This window comes from Capsicum annuum, chromosome 1 (genome assembly GCF_002878395.1).
Source record: "Capsicum annuum cultivar UCD-10X-F1 chromosome 1, UCD10Xv1.1, whole genome shotgun sequence".
Classification (NCBI taxonomy): Eukaryota; Viridiplantae; Streptophyta; class Magnoliopsida; order Solanales; family Solanaceae; genus Capsicum; species Capsicum annuum.
Window position 1 is genome coordinate 244,023,223 of NC_061111.1, and position 19,232 is coordinate 244,042,454.

The 19,232-nt window shown below is 32.4% G+C and overlaps 1 protein-coding gene across 1 annotated transcript; it reads left to right on the forward strand.

The window, feature by feature from the left end:
* Positions 1-5,410: 5,410 nt before the first annotated feature.
* LOC107856269 (guanine nucleotide-binding protein subunit gamma 2) lies at positions 5,411-14,435 on the forward strand. Its single transcript, XM_016701255.2, has 4 exons — positions 5,411-6,028; positions 7,784-7,836; positions 13,754-13,798; positions 14,146-14,435. Exons 1-4 carry the CDS (start codon positions 5,807-5,809, stop codon positions 14,225-14,227), a joined length of 402 nt encoding a protein of 133 aa, XP_016556741.1. The 5' UTR covers positions 5,411-5,806; the 3' UTR covers positions 14,228-14,435.
* The last annotated feature ends 4,797 nt before the right edge of the window (positions 14,436-19,232 follow it).

A 19,232-nucleotide genomic window follows, 5' to 3' on the forward strand; every position in this document is an offset into this window, starting at 1 on the left:
ATATTCACAAATTAAAATTAGGAAAAAGGCTCAAATATTACACTGAACAATAACATATATAATATTTTAGGAGAGTGGAGTCGATATTCACAGATTAAAATTAGGAAAAAGGTTCAAATATGCCACCGAACAATAACATATATAATGTTTTAGGAAAGTGGAGTCGATATTCACAGATTAAAACTAGGGAAAAGGCTCAAATATGCCACTGAACTATCAGCAATGACTCATTTATACCATCAATTAAAAGTTGAGCTCATTCATGCTATCGCCGTTACAAAACAGCTCATCCATGCCATTACTTTTTATCGTTGATTTTCAAAAACAACTTTGCCACGTGGCCTTTTATTAGAGGTCCATGTCATTAATTAAAATAAGCAAAAAGGCTCAAATATACCATTGAACTATTAGAAATGACTCATTTATGCCATCAGTTAAAAGTTCGGTTCATTCATATCATCATCGTTATAAAATAAAATCAACTCACTCATGCCATTACTTTTTAATGATGGATTTTTAAAAATAGCTTTGCCACACGGTCTTTTATTAGAAGTCCACGCCATTAATTAGAAGAAATCAATATTAATTTCAAAATATCTGAAATTAGTTAGTATTGAGATTATTTATTCCAGCATTTATACCATAATGATGAGAGAAGTTATCCCATATACATGACGGGATAATTGGAATAACAGACTTCTTTTAAGCAGTTATTTGAAAATGATTTTTCAACAATGTATGCTCCACTAATTTGTGATAGGATAAGTTATTCCATATGCATGGCAGGATAATTAGGATAACAGACTTCTTTTAAGTCGTTCTTTGGAAATGATGTTTTCAATAATGTATACTCCCTTAATTCGTGATGGGGAATAGAGAAGTTCTATTGGTACTCCTCTTTCTTTTTCTTGCTTGCTCTAATCGTTCATTAGTTTATTTTCTTGCAACTTCGGAGTATATATTGGAGTCACTGAAATTAAAACTAATCAATTACTGTAGGATAAAATCTTTGAGGTTTCTGTTAAGCATAACATTTATAATGATTTAGAATCAACTAGAAATTAGTTTATTTTCTTGTAACTTCGGAGTATATATTGGAGTTACTGAAATTAAAACTAATCTATTACTGTAGGATAGAATTTTTGAGGTTTCTGTTAAGCATAACATTTATAATGATTTAGAATCAACTAGAAATAGCCAAAGGATATACATTAATCACTATTTTTTCTGATTAGAAAAATAGTTATTGTTATAGGAAAAAAAATATTTTAATGGGTGTAGGTCGAGTTATGTTAAATGAATCGGTTGTTTTTAATGGGTCTAAGATATTTTGAAATTAATACTGATTTATTTTAATTAATGTGGTGGACCTCTAATAAAAGGTCACATGACAAAACTGTTTTTGAAAATCCACCATTAAAAAGTAATGACATGGGTGAGTTGATTTTATAACGAAGATGGCATGAATGAGTTGAACTTTTAACTGATGGCATAAATGAGCCATTTCTGATAGTTTAATGACATATTTTAATTTTTTTTTTATTTTAATTAATGACTTGGACCTTTAATAAAAGGCCACGTAGCAAAGCTGTTTTTGATAACCACCATTAAAAATGAATGACATGGATGGACCGATTTTGTAACGGCGATGTCATGAATGAGTCAAACTTTTAACTGATGACATAAATGAGTCATTTCTGATAGTTCAATGACATATTTGAGCCTTTTCCCTAAAAACTATAATTAATATTGCTAAACATTGTTGACATAGTGTAAAGCCTAGCCTAGTTGGTGTTGTCAAGGCTTTTACTATTCTCTACCATATTTTCATTGTGTAGTGTAGCATCTTGATTCTTGATACCCCTATAGTAATTGCAATTTTAGATATCACTCGTTGTTCTTATAAAATAAAATCATTGTATATACTCCATCTCTATTTTTAAGGCATTTTTATGTACTAAAAATGATGTTAATAATCCAGTATGCTATTCCAACATTCTATCGAAATCTCGTATGACCTGATCGCCTTCCCTGTCCTCATTTTACTCATAACTTCCTTAACCGTCTCAAACTTTAATATCCATATAATATCCAAGTCTAAAAAACTCTCAGAGTGCTCTAAATCGCCCAACACAATATTCATAAAATCTTGAGACAATTAATAAGAAATTTATTTTTGCCCATCGTTAGGAAATTTATTTTCTTCCTTAGACTAAATTTGCAGTCCTGTATGGGCTTTAATTGGATAGGTTGAAGCCTGATGAGAAATTAGTCCACTCTTCACTAAAAATAGGCCCAATATCGTGGGGAAGTTTCAAAGCAAAGTACATGTTTTTTCACGTCGTTATTTAACTCGTGTTCGCTTTTTAATTTTTTTTTCCGCGTGTATCTACAACTTCAAGTATATGGTATTTGGAGTTAGTTTTAACAAACTCTAACGTTAAATATTGTGTCTGTAGTTTTAAATATCTAAATTTTAGTCATTTTTGCTTCGCTGCAATCATATGCACATGAAACTTCAGACAAAAATGATTGAAGTCAGGCGAAATATACTGAAACCCAATCATTTCAAACTTCATTTGTATTTAACTTCAAATATTATGTCTGAAGTTTGATTTTATCAAACCTAAGTCAGTATTTACACAACAATTTTGAGATAGAGAAAAAACTTCAAAGGAATATATATATATATTCATGCTAGGCTGCTAACAAAAATAATAGTTGTTAGAGAATTTTAAATTTGAATTTAGGAAATATATATATATATATATACATATACATATATTCATGCTAGGCTGCTAACAAAAATAATAGTTGTTAGAGAATTTTAAATTTGAATTTAGGAAACTTTTGAAAGGGGAAAGTTTTAAAAAATATAAAAAGAAAACAAAATACTAATACCAACTTTGGAGGCCACTTCTTTTTAACCTTTAGGACCCATTTCAATATTCCCATGACCCTCCCTACCTAATCCACTCACACTTTTTCAAGTGAAAATTTTACTTTGTCACGAAAGGTGAATTCATAATTTAATTTACATTTATGAGTTTGAATTTAAAATTTTATCAAAGTTTATTTAATTTATTTGATTGGAAAAATCACTTGTAAACATTTAATATTTTTAAAAATAATATACAGAGTCTCAATTTAGAACTACACTTTACATTCTTTTCATGCGGCATGTCGAAACTTAAAATAGGTGAGTTGCTAATATTCTTTGAGAGATTGTCCTTGAACTGAGGAGTGTCCATATGAGTTCGTTGAGGTGTTTACAAATAATTATGTATTGATCTTAAATAAATTAAGGCCATCTGTATAATTTTTTAAACAATGATGATAACTACTAGAAGTTGTTTATATTTTCTTAGGAAGAAAATTTAAATCATACCAAGTCCATTGGAAAACATAACTCTTAAAGAAACATATTGATATGAATAAAACATTGTCTTGACTAATTTTGATACATACTATTTATTTATGTGTGCACATTTTTATAGTATGTTTAAAAATAACAAAATATTTTTATAATTAGAAATATCAGAAAGACAATTATATAATCATATGAATTCCTCATTTGTTCAGTCAAATACATACGTCACATATATATAGAAGAGAGTAAGTGAAGCAATCATTTGGTATAGTGAGCAGCAGATCTAAAACTGCTATTGTAAAGTAGAACGAAAGTACCCCACCATCCCTCCTGCCTGCACCCTTCATAATGGATGTACGTAGAAACCTTGATCTGTTTACTTCCTCCTTTAATAAGATCTTAATGAACGTGGGAATTTGTTCTTATTTTACCGAATAGATTTAAATTAGCTTCTATCGATCATATCTCTCCGAGGTGAAATAAATCTCTAGGGATGGAGTTAGTTAGGGCAGTGCAAGAGGTTTAAGTTGTTTAAAAATTCCAACTCCATTATTATTTGGTATGATGCAGCTAAATTAGATTTGCACGATATATAATCTATTAGGAGTAACAAGGAAGTGGTTTTGACGAATTGCTCTCATATATTTTCTTCGGTCAATATTATATATGGTATTTTTAACTTTTACATTTAATTTTAAGTGAATAGCATTTCATATATTCAAGAGTGTATTAATTTTGTTTTCTTTAAATTTATCTTTATTAGGTACCTAAGTTTCTATTTAATTAAGGGCCCGTTTGGCCATGAATTTTTTTTTCCGAAAATTTTTTTCGGAGTTGGAAATTGTGGTGTTAAGTCATGAAAATTTGAAAAATAATTTCGGAAAATTTTTCTGAAAAGGGAAAACAGGTTTTTGTTGTTGTCACAATTTTTCAACTCCAATTCCAACTTTTATTATTATTACATATAACCCAAATCTTTTAAATTTTTACATAAAACTCTCCTTATAACATTACTTTTTCAATATTACATATATAACAGTTTTAAAGAATAAGATAATTATAATTTCAAACTTAATGCTATCCTAATTAATATATATCTCTTTTTCTCTCTCATCATTATTTTTATCCCTTATTTAATTTTCTCCCTTATTTAAGACATTATTTTACTGCTAATTTATATTTATACCCATAAATATATAAAGTATTATATTTATAATAGAAACATACAAAGTATGTTATATATAAAATTTATACCATGTATATACCATATACACACGTATATAAATATACAAAGTATTAAGAAACATACTAAGCATATTTATAATATAAATATACAAAGTATGTTATATATGAAGTTTATACAATGTATATACCATATACACACACATATAAAAATATAAAGTATAAAGAAACATACTAAGCATATTTATATATTTATGGTATATGATATAATATACCATAAATATGCAAAGCATGTTTTACATAAAAATAATTTATTCACACACAGTAAAATCTTTCATGTATAAGAAAATTAAAGAAATAAATTAGCGGCATCCTAAAATTTAATAACAACTCATCATTTCCTATTTTTTAGGAACGGAAAATGAAGGAAATAAATTAAATAAATTCCTAAGAAAATAAATTTGTTTGAAAGATAATATTTGTTACCTAAAAAACAGGAAGCAGTGATCTGTTAATATAACATCCTTACTTTAAATTTTCAAATATGAGAAAACGGCTATTAATGTAAATATTATATATGTCATAATTGAAATTCATTAAATATGGCCATGTATATGTAATTATTTTTATAATAGTGGCTAATTGTGTTCTTTTTCCATTAATAGGTAAATTTTAGTTGGGTGATTTTGATAGTTTGTAAAAGTTAGGGCATAAAACATATTTAAAAAAGTTTTTTCAAAAGTCAAAAAACAATTTAAAAAAAGACATGGCCAAACACAACTTCAACTCCAACTCCGGAAAATTTTAATTTTTATGACCAAAAATCATATTAAGTACTATTCATGTAAGGATGATTAAGTGAAAATACCTTTTATTTTTTGAAGTATTAAGTAAGTACTATTCAGGTAAGGATAGTTAAGTGAAAATACCTTTTATTTTTTGAAGTAAATTTCTTGAGAGTATATTCGAGCTAAAAATATCATATAATATAAATTGGTGGGAGAAATTTTTAGTTAATTATGAGATGCAATATTTATATATAAAATTATTCTTCCAAAGTCTCTCAACCCACATTCCTCCACCAACCTTTTTGACCAATACTGTTTATTCCACCACTTTGATTTTTTGCTTTCAAACAACAACCACCACCACCTTAACTAATTATTGGTTTCACATTATTTAATACTTGTAAAATAATAAAATCCTACAACCCCATTTATATATCTATATTTTTCTTGATTTTAATTAGGTTTAATGGATTCACCAAAATTATCAGTTTCACAAGAACTTAATATTAATGATGATGATGAACCTCAATTACTAGAAGAAGAATTAATTTCTCTATCTTCTTTATCTATGGCTGAGAAAAGTACAAGTCTTGTTTCAAGAAGTACCGCACCTAGTCATTTTGTTATGGGGAAACATCGTATGGCTGCTGCTATTTCTTCTCTTGATCAACAAATCCAATTTATTCAGGTTCATTTTTTTTTTCTTTGAATATTTTTCCCTTTTCTCTTTTCATGCTGATCATCTTTTAGGAGAGATTGACTATATGAAATTTTAGAAGAGGTGAAAGCAGGTCGAAGAAAAACTGGCGAGGGGTGGGGGGTGGAGGTGGGTCAATATTTTTGACTTATTGAGAATATGATGTGTAAGATTTAATCTGACCAATAGAAAGGTCCGGAGGTTGTGGATTAGAGTAGTAGGTAGTGTAGTGCTATCAAATATATGTTCAGCTTATTAAGAATATGAGGAAGGTTTGGAGATCGAGGATTAGAGTAGTAGGTAATGTAGTGATGTCGTATATATGTTCAGCTTACTAAGAATATGACCATAAATAAAAATGTTTGGAGGTCGATGATTAGAGAACAGTAGATAGTCTAGTGCTATCTTATATATGTTCAGCTTATTAAAAATATGACCATAAATAAAAAGATTTGGAGGTCCAGAATTAGGATGAAAGGTAGTCAATTGCTACCATACTTTTATGTGGGAGTGATAGGGAGCTAGTCTCCTCTTATCATCTTCTCTTTGTTTGGTTGCATTATTTCAGTATTAGCGTAGTATATTACCCTTCATTTTTATTATTAGGTATTGTTTCATTTGTTTTATTTATTTTGTTATTTTATTCTCGTTTTTTTTCTTCCAATCATACTTTAGTTACATTCTTTTTGAGTTTGGACCTTAGACTCCACCTGTGAGATAACATAAGTAGCTGTTTGATCATGAAATTTTTTTATTTTCTTTTCAGAAAATTATGTCATTTTAGCGAAAAAAGTGAAAACTGTAAGTGTTTAGTCATGAAAATTCTAAATACAATTTCGAAATTGTATTTGAAAAAAAGGCAGTTCGGTGCACTAAAGTTACCGCTATGCGCGATGTTCGGGGAAGGGCCCCACCACAAGGGTGTATCGCACGCAGCCTTACCTTGCATTTCTGCCAGAGGCTGTTTCCAAGGCTTGAACCCGTGACCTACTGATCACATGACAGCAACTTTACCAGTTACTCCAAGGCTCCCCTTTCGGAATTGTATTTGGAAAAGTGAAAATAATTTTTATTTGTTTTCACTTTTTTTCACTCATACTTCTCTCACAAAATTTCAAAAATAACTTTAATTTATATTCATGTCAAAAAATAACTCCAACTCCAACTCCAACTCCAACTTCAACTTCAACTTCAACTTCAACTTCAACTTTAACTGCAACCCCAACTCCAAAAAATTATAATTTTCATGGCCAAACAGTTACATCTTTGTATTTTTTAGCTTTTAAATTCTTGGTCCATAACCTATAACACAAAGACAGTAAAAATTTTGACTTCTAATCCTAGTAAAGTCGATATACTGGGTTTTAGATAAATAATTCATATTTTAAGTGAATTTTTAAACACAAATATAAATTTTCGGTCAAAATTGGGACGGGAGCTCTATTAATTATAATTACTTCTAATATTTTTTTTTGATTCATAAGCTCATATCCTTTCAGAAAATATTTATTTGTAATTTATGAATTTAAATGATATATGTTCAAAGTATAATGGTGTTTTCTACTTACGAATTTGTGTAATTTAATCGGTAATAGCAAAACAAATTAGCATTTTTGCGAGTTTGCTAATTACTAATTAATATTTATTGTAACAAAATACTTGTAATTACTTTACAATATGCAACTGTATTGCTATTTTTTTTAAGAAAAAAGTTTAAAGTTAAAAGTTTTATGAATGATAATGCAGGAAGAATTGGACAAACTTGAATCATATGGAGAGGCCTCCATAGTCTGCAAAGAGTAAGTTTAAATGATCACTTTTTTAATATTCCTAATTATCGAAACTTGAAATTCATTTATTTTTAATTAGAGATTTCGAGTTTGAGCTTTGAGCATGAAAAAAATAAAAATTCTATCGAAAGCGTTGCCATAGAAATGAGTCCGGCTACACGCGCAACTTTGAGTTTAGTGAGGCCCAATGCGAACACCGATTATGTCGCACATACTCTTCGAAATCCGTGCCATGCCCATGTCTACAAGTCATGAGTGTGGGACCCGACCGAGTTTGGTCAACTTATCTTGAGTACTTTGACCACATTCTCTTGCGCGAGATAAGAATAAAATATTGATGTTTAGAAAGAATTAAGTTTTATAGATTTAGTTCAGTAACATTAACTAATCAAAATATGTACTCATATGTTGTAGCATCCCAAATTCCTAATACCTTATTCATACTTGAATTCATATCCCCAAATCCTAAATTTATATAATCAAGAATTCTAATTCTAAACTATAAATTCGTACTTTGGATAGAATATTCACATCCGAATTCGAATAACATATCGAACACCATATGAAAAACTAAAATATACTCCGTATTAGATTCCTTATTGGAATTGTTCTCCAAAAGTTTAGGATCCATTTGGATACGATTGTTTTTTGGGAAGAGGGCCAAATTTATTTATTTACTTTGAAAAATTGGCTAAATATATCATTTATCATATTTTGGGGTCAAATTTATTCCCGTTGTCAAATTTTTGAGGTCAAATTTATCCCTCTACTTTAAAAAATTGGCTAAATATATCATTCGTCATACTTAGGGGGCCTAATTTACCCTCAATGCATACTCGGAGGACATATTTATCCTCATTGTTGTGAAACTTAATCTTGTTGGAAAAATTGACCAACAGAATTAAAGAGGATATATTTGTTTGTCTTTTTTGTGGCTCAAGTCGGGTCGGGCAGGTTAGATTATGGTGTGTTTTATTTTAAAAAAATGGGGCATTTAATGTTGATTTGGTCTTTTCTATTACAGAAAGGGTATATGTGAAAAGTTTCTTAACAACGACGGTAAATTTGACTACAAAATATGACATCGAGGGTAAATTTGATCCTAACGTATGATGAAGGATATATTTAGCTAATTTTTCAAATAGGAGGATAAATTTGACCCAAAATATGATGAAATGTTATATTTAGTCAATTTTTAAAAATAGGAGTAAATTTTACACTTTTTTCCTTATCCCCCTCCCCACTGTTAGGATCGATTAACAGTTCACACACATTAAATCTGTGGAGAGGATGAAGAAAACTAGAGAAAGAGTTCTTTAGGAGAGAGAGAGAGAGAGAATTAATTTCGTGGTAACACCCGTGGGTAACCTCTACGGCGGACGGACTATTTATATTAATGACTCGGAGTATGTACAATTACACAGAGAAATGAGAATAAAAGGTATAGCCTAAAATCACACCCCCCGGCAACCTCACCGCGGAGGTTGAACCACGTGAACATTAATATATAACAGTACGTCACATATTAATCAGACTCCACAACCTAACAATTCTCCCACTTGGAGATTGATTCTGTCATCCAAGAATTACATTCTCAAAAAAAATAAAAAATATTCCTCCATCATCAATATGTTCGCTACACCGCAACATCTGTAGACACAACTACAGAAAACAAACTAAGGTTTTGCACAACCTTAGTTTACCAACATCAAAACATTTTGTCAACATGTTTGCTGGATTCTTTTCGCCCTCTATCTTTTCCAAACACATATCACCTTCTTCCACTGCCCTGCTTTGTCTTCGAATGATAGATCGGGTTCTTCACCAACTGTATGACACTCTGGATATCTGTGTAAAGAATCTTCTTAAGCTGCTTCTTGCCCAGTTCTTCCAGATAATCTGCCAGCCATATCATCTTCTTTCCAGCTTCAGCTATTGCCACATACTCAGCCTTAATAGATGAAAGAGCAACGCACTTCTGAAGCCTGAACATCCAACTCACAGATGTACCACCTACGGTGTAAATGTATCCAGAAGTGCTCATGCTTGAGTCCACATCCCCACCAAGATCAGCATCAACAAAACCTTGCAGAATTACTTCACCATTGCCAAAACAAAGTGAAGTACTAGATGTACCTTTCAGATATCTTAGAAGCCACTTCACAGCTTCTCAATGCTCTTTGCCATGTACCTGCTAACAACTCCCACTGCATGTGCTATATCAAGTCTAGTGCAGACCATAACATACATCAGACTCCCAACTGCAGAGGCATATGGAACAAGTGCCATATGCTCCCACTTCTGAGCTGTCTTTGGTGACTGCTCCTTTGATAATTTTGTGTGATTTTTCAATAGAGTAGTCCTGGGTTTAGCATTATTAACTCTGAATCTGTCCAGCACCTTCTCAACGTACTGCTCTTGGGATAGATTCAAAGTGCCAGCAGATCTATCCCGATAAATCCTCATCCCAAGAATCTGCTTCGCTGCACCTAAATCTTTTATCTCAAACTCAGAGGACAGACTTTCATTCAGAGAGTTTATCTCCTTCATATTGGATCCTGAAATTAACATATCATCCACATACAAGAGTAAAAATACATAAGAATTAGTGTATTTCTTGAAGTAGCGACATTGATCATTTTCACTTTTGCAGAAGCCAATCTTGCTCATAAAGGAGTCATACTTCTTGTACCACTGTCTAGGTGCTTGCTTCAGCCCATACAAGCTCCTATTGAGCTTGCACACCATGTGTTCCTTGCCTGGAACTACAAACCCTTTGGCTGCTGCATATAGATTTCCTTATCCAAATCTCCATGTAAAAATCCTGTCTTTACATCCATTTGCTCAAGATGCAAATTCTCTGATGCAACATACTCAATAAAATTTGGATAGTAGTTAATTTCATAACAGGAGAAAATATTTCAGTATAAATCAATACTTTTCCTTTGTGAATATCCTTTAACTACTAATCGGGCCTTGAACCTTTTTTTGCCATCTGGTTCTGCCTTGATTCTGAATACCCACTTGTTCAACAAGGCTCTCTTCCCTGCAGGTAACTCAGTTAACATCCACGTGTTATTTTTCTCAAGTGAGCTCATCTCATCATCCATGGCTTGCTCCTACTTGATAAAATCCTCCACCTGTAGGGCCTCAGCAACAGACTCTGGTTCCCCTTCATCAGTTAGCAACAGATAATGTAATGATGGTGAATACCTATCTGGTGCTCTAATGGTCCTGGATGATCTCCTCTCAACCCGCTCAGGTGTCACTTGTCCCGCCTCTAGTTCCTCAACGACAGTCTCTGAAGTTTGTTGAGTATCTGCTGTAACATTTTTGGGTGTACTCTTCGGAAACTCAAGCTCAACTCCCACTTACTTTGTAGTTTCTTGAACCTTTTCCCCTCTGTCTTTGTACAAGATATTTTCATCAACTGTCACATCACAATGTCTTAGGATCTTCTTGTTCCTGTCATCCCAAAACCTGTACCCGAACATGTCAGAACCATAACCTATAAAGTAGCACTTTATAGCTTTAGCATCAAGCTTATCTCTTTTCTCTTGATCAACATGAACATAAGCAGTGCAACCAAAAGTTCTCAAGTGAGAATACTTGAGCTCTTTTCCTGTCCATACTTCTTCAAGAATCTTGAACCCCAGAGGAACTGATGGTCCCCTATTGATCAAGTATGCAGTTGTGCTCACAGCATCTGCCCAAAACGTCTTAGGCAGCCCACAATGTATCCTCATGCTCCTTGCACGCTCATTCAATATTTTGTTCATCCTTTCAGCAATTCCATTCTGCCTTTCCTTCTCGGGAACTGTTCTCATCAATTTGATTTCCTCAGCTGCACAGAATTGTTTGAATTCTGTCATATTCTCCTTCATTATCAGACCTCAGGCATTTGATTTTCAAGCCAGTCTGATTTTCATCTTCAACTTTCCACCTCTTGAAAGTAGCGAACATGTCTGACTTATGTTTCAAGAAGTAAACCCATACCTTCCTGCTGAAATAATCAATGAAGGTGACATAGAATCTGGATCCACCAAGTGATGAAACAGGAAATGGTCCCCAAACGTCTGTATGGACCATTTCCAGCCGTACTTTCTTCGACTCTCTGGCAGTTTTCGTGAAGCTTACTCGTTTCTGTTTACCCATAACACAACTCTCACAAAGACCCATATTAACAGATTTCAGCCCCTCTAAAGCTCCTTTTGCATCCAGCATCTTCATTCATTTAGCACTCATGTGTCCAAGTCTGTTGTGCCACAGACATGACCCGAAAGCATCCTCAGCAATAACATCCATGTTTATACACCATGCAGTGGTGTACAAAGTTTCAAATTTTATGCCACGTGCTACAACCATAGGACCCTTCACAATCTTCCACGAACCTTTTCCAAACTGTGTTGTGTAGCCTGTGCTATCCAACTGACCAACAGAGATCAGATTCTTCTTGAGGCCATAAATATATCTGACATCCTCCAATATCCACTGATTTCCTGCTGGAGTTTTTATGCAGACATTCCCCTTTCCTTCAATCGCCAACGGCTTGTTGTCAGCAAGATACACTTTTCCAAAGTTTCCAGACTTAAAGTTTTGGAAAAATTTCTTGCTAGGAAATGAATGAAAAGATGCACCAGAATCCAATATCCAGGATTCAACCGGGCTATCCACACTAAGGATTAGAGCATCCCCAATGTCTTCTGCTGAATTAACAGAATCATTATCATCTCCAGATTTCTGATTCTTCTTCTTCTTTGGTTTCTTGCACTCTGTCCGAAAGTGTCCTTTCTCTTTACATTTCCAACATGTCACGTTGGATTTTTGTGGAGATTTTCCACGATTCTTTGATTTTGATCTGCCATGTGTATTCTGACCCCTCGATTGGTCTCTCCCCCTTCGGTCAACACTGAGAGCACTACCAGATGACTCCCCAATTTCTCGATTGCGAATGCTTTCACTATGAACAACATCTTGGATTTTATCAACTTCAGTTTCTCAGATCCACGGAAACTGCTAATCGCAGCAACAACAGTATCCCAAGACTCGGGCAGAGATGACATCAAAATCAATGCTTTAATTTCATTTTCGAAATTAATATCCATAGAACACAGTTGACTAACAATCATATTGAACTCGTTTATATGATCAGCAACAGATCCATTCTCAGGAATTTGTAAATTGAACAATCTACGCATCAAATATACCTTGTTCATCGCAGATGGCTTTTCGTACATATTTGATAGTTCCTTCAACAGATCAGACGTGGTTTTCTCCTTGACGATGTTGAACGCCACGTTTCTCGACAAAGTCAACCGGATCAGCCCTAGAGCCTATCGATCCTTGAGCTTCCAGTCCTCCTCCTTCATGGACTCCGGCTTCACCCCGGTCAAGGGTTCGTGAATATCTTTCTGGTACAGATAGTCTTCAACTTGCATCTTCCAGAAATCGAAATCGGATCCATCAAACTTCTCGATTCCAAACTTCGATCCTTCCATCTTCAGTGATCGTGATGAATCTCCCAAGCTTTGATACCAGTTGTTAGGATCGATTAGCAGTTCACACACACTAAATCTGTGAAGAGGATGAAGAAAACTAGAGAGAGAGTTCTTTAGGAGAGAGAGAGAATTAATTTCGTGGTAACACCAGTGGGTAACCTCCACGACGGACGGGCTATTTATATTAATGACTCGGAGTATGTACAATTACATAGAGAAATGAGAATAAAAGGTATAGCCTAAAATCATATCGCCCAGCAACCTCACCGCAGAGGTTGAACACGTGAACATTAATATATAACAGTAGTCACATATTAATCAGGCTCCACAACCTAACACCCCCAATCCCCCCTCCCCCCCGAAAAAAAATTTTTGTTGCTCTAAATGAGTGAACTCTGGCCCCTTTTTTCTTTTTCTATTTATTGCAGGTTTCTTTCAATGGTAGAATCCAAACCAGATGCTTTACTTCCAGTGTAAGAATTCTCACATTTTACATTTTTTTTTTGTTTATTTGATACTTTTTTTAGTATTCATAATTTCTCAAAATAATTTCATATTTTTATATTTAATAGTAACAATTCAAAAAGAAGGGGCTAATAATAGAGATGTGTAAGCTAGCAGCTAAATCGACCAACAAATGATAAGCTACGGAGATAAACTCATACTAGTTAATGTTTTTTGCGATATTCTTAAAACGATTTTAGCTTTTTTCCTTCAATATATATAACTTATGTATATCGATTAAAAAAAATAAAAATAATAAAATTCGATTGATTATTTGTGTAAACAGAGTGAAGTGATTGTTGGCTTGGTTTTGCAGGACCAAAGGCCCTACAGATGTTAAATGGGATAGATGGTTTCAAGGAGCCAATGGGTCTAGACGTAACAAACGATGGATATGAAATCCTAATTCTGTCAACAAATTACCAAAGAAATTCAGTAAAATATTTGGATAATCGTTTTTGTATAAATGAAAGAGATACTACTTTTATTACTTCGAATTAAAGGGTGACATAAAATTGGTCTATTTCCAGTAACAATATACACAACAGAAAATATATGTACTATATTTTTATTCAATTAATAGATACGAGTCATGTGTTTTATCAACGTCTGACCATGAGATGTGAATCACTCAAGATTTTCTTACTAATGCCAGGACCTACTAGCAATTGTTAAGCCAGATGCAGAGTAAATTTAATTATATAAAAATGTATAAGAATTGATATAAAGTCTAGAACAACATCCTGAAAATCTAGAGGATAGATGAGTGCTTTGATTTTCAGGAGGAATTTTAAAGTTTTGAGGATTAATATGTGTGTTCGAACCTCCGAGGCACCTACAACCTCTAATTTGTTAAGATCCAAAAACTAGGTCATGATGACACTTATCATGGTCCAACCTTGAAAAGTAAGTCGATCCCAGACAAATGAAAAGCGAACAAATATGGAAAGAAAATCCAAAACTTAACAACACTAAATATAATACGAGACTTCTAGAATGAAGTCAAGCCAAACACATAATATAACAAAGCGAAAATCTGAAGAAATAACATAGAATCTCAATCTGTTGTCATAAGTTTAAGAGCATCTAATACAATTCAGAAATACTGAAATAAGAATATCTGTCTCTAAAAATAAGTAAAGACATCTAAAACAGATAAAGAAGGTCCAGAGTCAGCTTTGAATCCCTAAAGCAAGCAAGTACCTCAATCACCACTCAGTTAAGCCTGAAATCAACTATCTGTGGATGTGATGAATGATGAAAGCCATCACATCCATCACATGACTCTCCTATACATCCACCGAGCTTGCAGCTATCAGGCAGGACTCATATGAGGTTCGCAATCCATATACCGTATCTCAATATCAATTCAACTCACCTCACTTCTCCAACTCGTGTTTACAGAGAAGATTTTCATAAAAGTGACTCATTTTCTTTTAAAAACAGTATTTGTTAATGGTACCCATATCTCATAAATGTATATACATGAAATGAGGATGTAATGCTCATAATCAAATGCATGCAAGACATCATTAATATCATATCAACCCATTGCTTGTGTATTTTGATCACGATAAAAGCAATCAATGCTCAAATAAAGCCGATATTAGTAAAAATAAGCCCTGACACGAACATCATATTTAAAATGAAGACATTTCAATGCACAGATAAAACCAACGATGTCAAATAAATCCTTACTTTAGCAACACATAATATCAGATATCTCGAGAGCACTGTCCATCATCAAGCTACCCCATTTAATCCTCGATCGATTATCCACACCCCTTTTCTGCTGTTTCTTGATCTCTAAGTCCATAACTAAAGGCCTATATTAGGTCGAAAGATTCTTACTTAATATAACCATATAGTATTTACAAAGACCCCTATCACCCTTCCTAAGGAGTAAAAAGTCAATTCGAATATTAGCAACCAAATTACAGAAGGTAACCAAATGATCCTTCTTCTTAGGAAAGCTTGAATTAGCTACCATCAACCCAAAGGCCCGAGTAAAGTCCAAAGGAGAGGCACCTCATTGTTTTCTTTTACCAAAATCAAAGCCTTCATTTACATCTTCGTAACCCCTCGAGGATGACCCAATGTGTCCATTGAAATCCCTATGATGAAAAGCTTTTCGATGTTAGGTACACCTCTCACCACCTCATCCTAAACCTCTCAAAACACTTTTTCTCTTCCTCGTCTAAGCACTAATCATGTTCAAAGTTAATCCTTCAATAACTAATTTAATCGATATTAATCTATCATTGCACCCCTCCCCCCCCCACTTGCTCATTAAGCTTTTCATCTACTAAGATGTCTACTCCGTTTCTATTCCTCACACTCTCTGAGTATTACAACTTATAGCCATCCACTTTTTGCGCCTTAGTACCTACCCATTTTGTCTCCTAGACACAAACTATATTAATCCGCATCTTCTAAAGAACTTTCACTAGATCTACGGACTTTTCCAATAAAGTCCCTACGCTCCAAGACCCCACTCTCAACCTAGAGACTTCCTTAACCCATTTACAGGGGTGATTCAAGGATAAGACTAGTAAAGTATTTGCTTTAAGCCTTCAAAATTTTGAGGCCCCAAAAAATTTAATATGAATTTTATGATTTTAATTTCATTTAAGATAATATTAAAGATTATAAATATAAAAGATAAAAAATTTAAATTAAATAAAAAAGAAAGAAGAACTATATAATTTTATTTAAAATATTTTAGAATTTTTATCGAATCTTCATATTAATTAATAAAGTTTTCACAATAATAATCAAGGTAATGCATTGCAAACAAATGACTAACATCTTATTAATTAAACTTAATCCTTACTTGTATAATAAATAATGTTACTATGTAAAGTTAAATGCTTAATGCCTTCTAAGAATACTACACTAAAAAAAAAAGTAGTATGTAAGAATCTGAATTATTGATAATATTTTTGTTATGAACATATATTTTAAGACCTCATATTAAAATTTAGCTTTAAACTACTAACTTTATTGACATGTCTTTGCCCACTTACTACTCAGGCCTCCCGTCCCCTACCTTGACCCCAATCGCAGCCCCAACTAATGACCTGACTCTGACTCTAATATACCATCATCCAACAAAGCCATCCAACAAAGTGACAAAGACCCCTACCTTGACCCCAATCGCAGCCCCAACTAATGACCTGACTCTGACTCTAATATACCATCATCCAACAAAGCCATCCAACAAAGTGACAAAGACAGACTAATGAGGTGAACCCTAAAACACGCCAAAACACTAATACCATACAAGCAAAAAGACAAGTAAAAACACTAATACCATACAAGCAAAAAGACAAGTAAAACTGATGATTTCTCAAGACTCTAAACAAGAACTAAGGCTTGACAGCAAACAGAACTAACCTAATAACTTATAAAGTAAAACTAAACCTCATGTATTAAGAAAATATAGAATCAAACAATAATCTAGATTATACAATATGCACCAATAGTCAACACTATACTACAAATAAAAAACAACTATAAAGAATAATAAACACTATTCAAACAACAGTAAGTTTGTAACCCCCTCCATTTATTATGGAATCAAATCAATACATTTTATTACACTTGCTCTTCTCTCTCTTCCTCATAATTCTAATATTTTTCTTCAAATCTACATTTGTATTGACAAATTTAAAATTATGCTATTAATATTTTTCAAATATATACTATACTATGACTATTTTACATTATGTTAATATTCAAAATATATCATTAATATCATTCAAGTATACTATACTGTGACTATTATATTCAAGTATATTATACTGTGACTATTATATATGTGTATATGTGTATGTTAGTATGTATGTATGTATGATGTATGTACTTTACAGAATATACGAATGAGAGACATATATTATAATACATGCATGCAAATAGCACAAATAATTCTACGTATTATTTAAAAATATTAGTTTTAATGTATACGCCTCGCGCGTGTACCTCACTTAATGAGTTGAAACATTGCATTAAACAGGATATTTGTTAAAATAATAAAGATTAATACAATAATTAAATTCAACATCTTTTGAATATGTAAAGATGAAGAATTTATTTAATTAAACCTAGCATTTACCAAAAAATCTACCACCTGTAAACTCCAACAAAACAATACGATGATAGAGACAATAAAATAATACAATTAAATCTATTCTTTACACAATTCTCAAGGCCGTCCGACACTCATGTAATCAGGGGCGGACCTACACATAAAATTTGGGTGCTTCGACAACCACTAAACTCGACACAAAATAAGTATAATTACATAAAAAAATATATGAAAATGAGTATAAATTATATAAAAGCACCCACTAAACAAGATGTTGGTTAGGTGCACTAGCATTTAGGTTGATCTTAAGGCTCTCCACTGCTAGATGTGCTCGGGTTCAAATCTGGTTGAGGTGATTTTTTTATTTTTTTCCTGTAGTAAGCACCCACACTCTTTAAATCCTGGGTTCGTCACTGCATGTAATACCTGTAAACTCTAATAAAATAATACCATATAGAGATATCAAAATAATACAACTAAATCTAACCTTTACACACCAAAAAAATTTCAAAGCAGAGATATCAAAACAATACAATTAAATCTAACCTTTACCTAAAAAAAATTCTTTAAAGCCGATCGACATTTATCTAGCACCTGTAAACTATAACAAAACAATACGATAAAAAAGATATAAAATTTTGACCCTAAAGAATGACTTGACTGAAAACAAAGAAGATATATATACACACACGTTGAATTTTATTTTATTGTCAAAAACAATAAAGAAGTTAAGGGGTAAAAAATTAAACATCCTCTAATCTAGTCAAAAACAATAAAGAAGTTGAGGGGTAAAAAATTAAATATCCACTAATCTAGACATGCAATTGAATCAAATTAGATGAGCATACCACATTACTTTAAATACATGCGTTTGAAACATACATTTTTTGTTTTATTAAGTTATAAATAAATCTTTTTCATGCAATAGCATGTTCTTTGTCCTTCAGAGTTGTGGACTGATTTTTTGGTTGCGGCAGATTGGATGTCTTGCGATTGCATGAGTTTGATAGTGTAATAGTTTAACATGCATCTCAATATTTATAGAAGTATTTTCTTAATAGAGTTCTATTTTAGGAGTATTTTTTTAATTGGTCAGTATAAAAAAAATATTAATTGATTTTTCTCTCATATATTTTAGGAGTCCCATATATTTAGGAGCCTAGTTAATATAATAAAAAATAATTAAATAATAAATTAAAGAAAATAGTGAAAAAACAATTTTGTCTAAAGGAGAGTTTTTTTAATGAAGTGCAAAAAGTTCAAATCACTTTTCTAAGGGTTTTCACATTTTTAATATATTATAGATATAGATATAG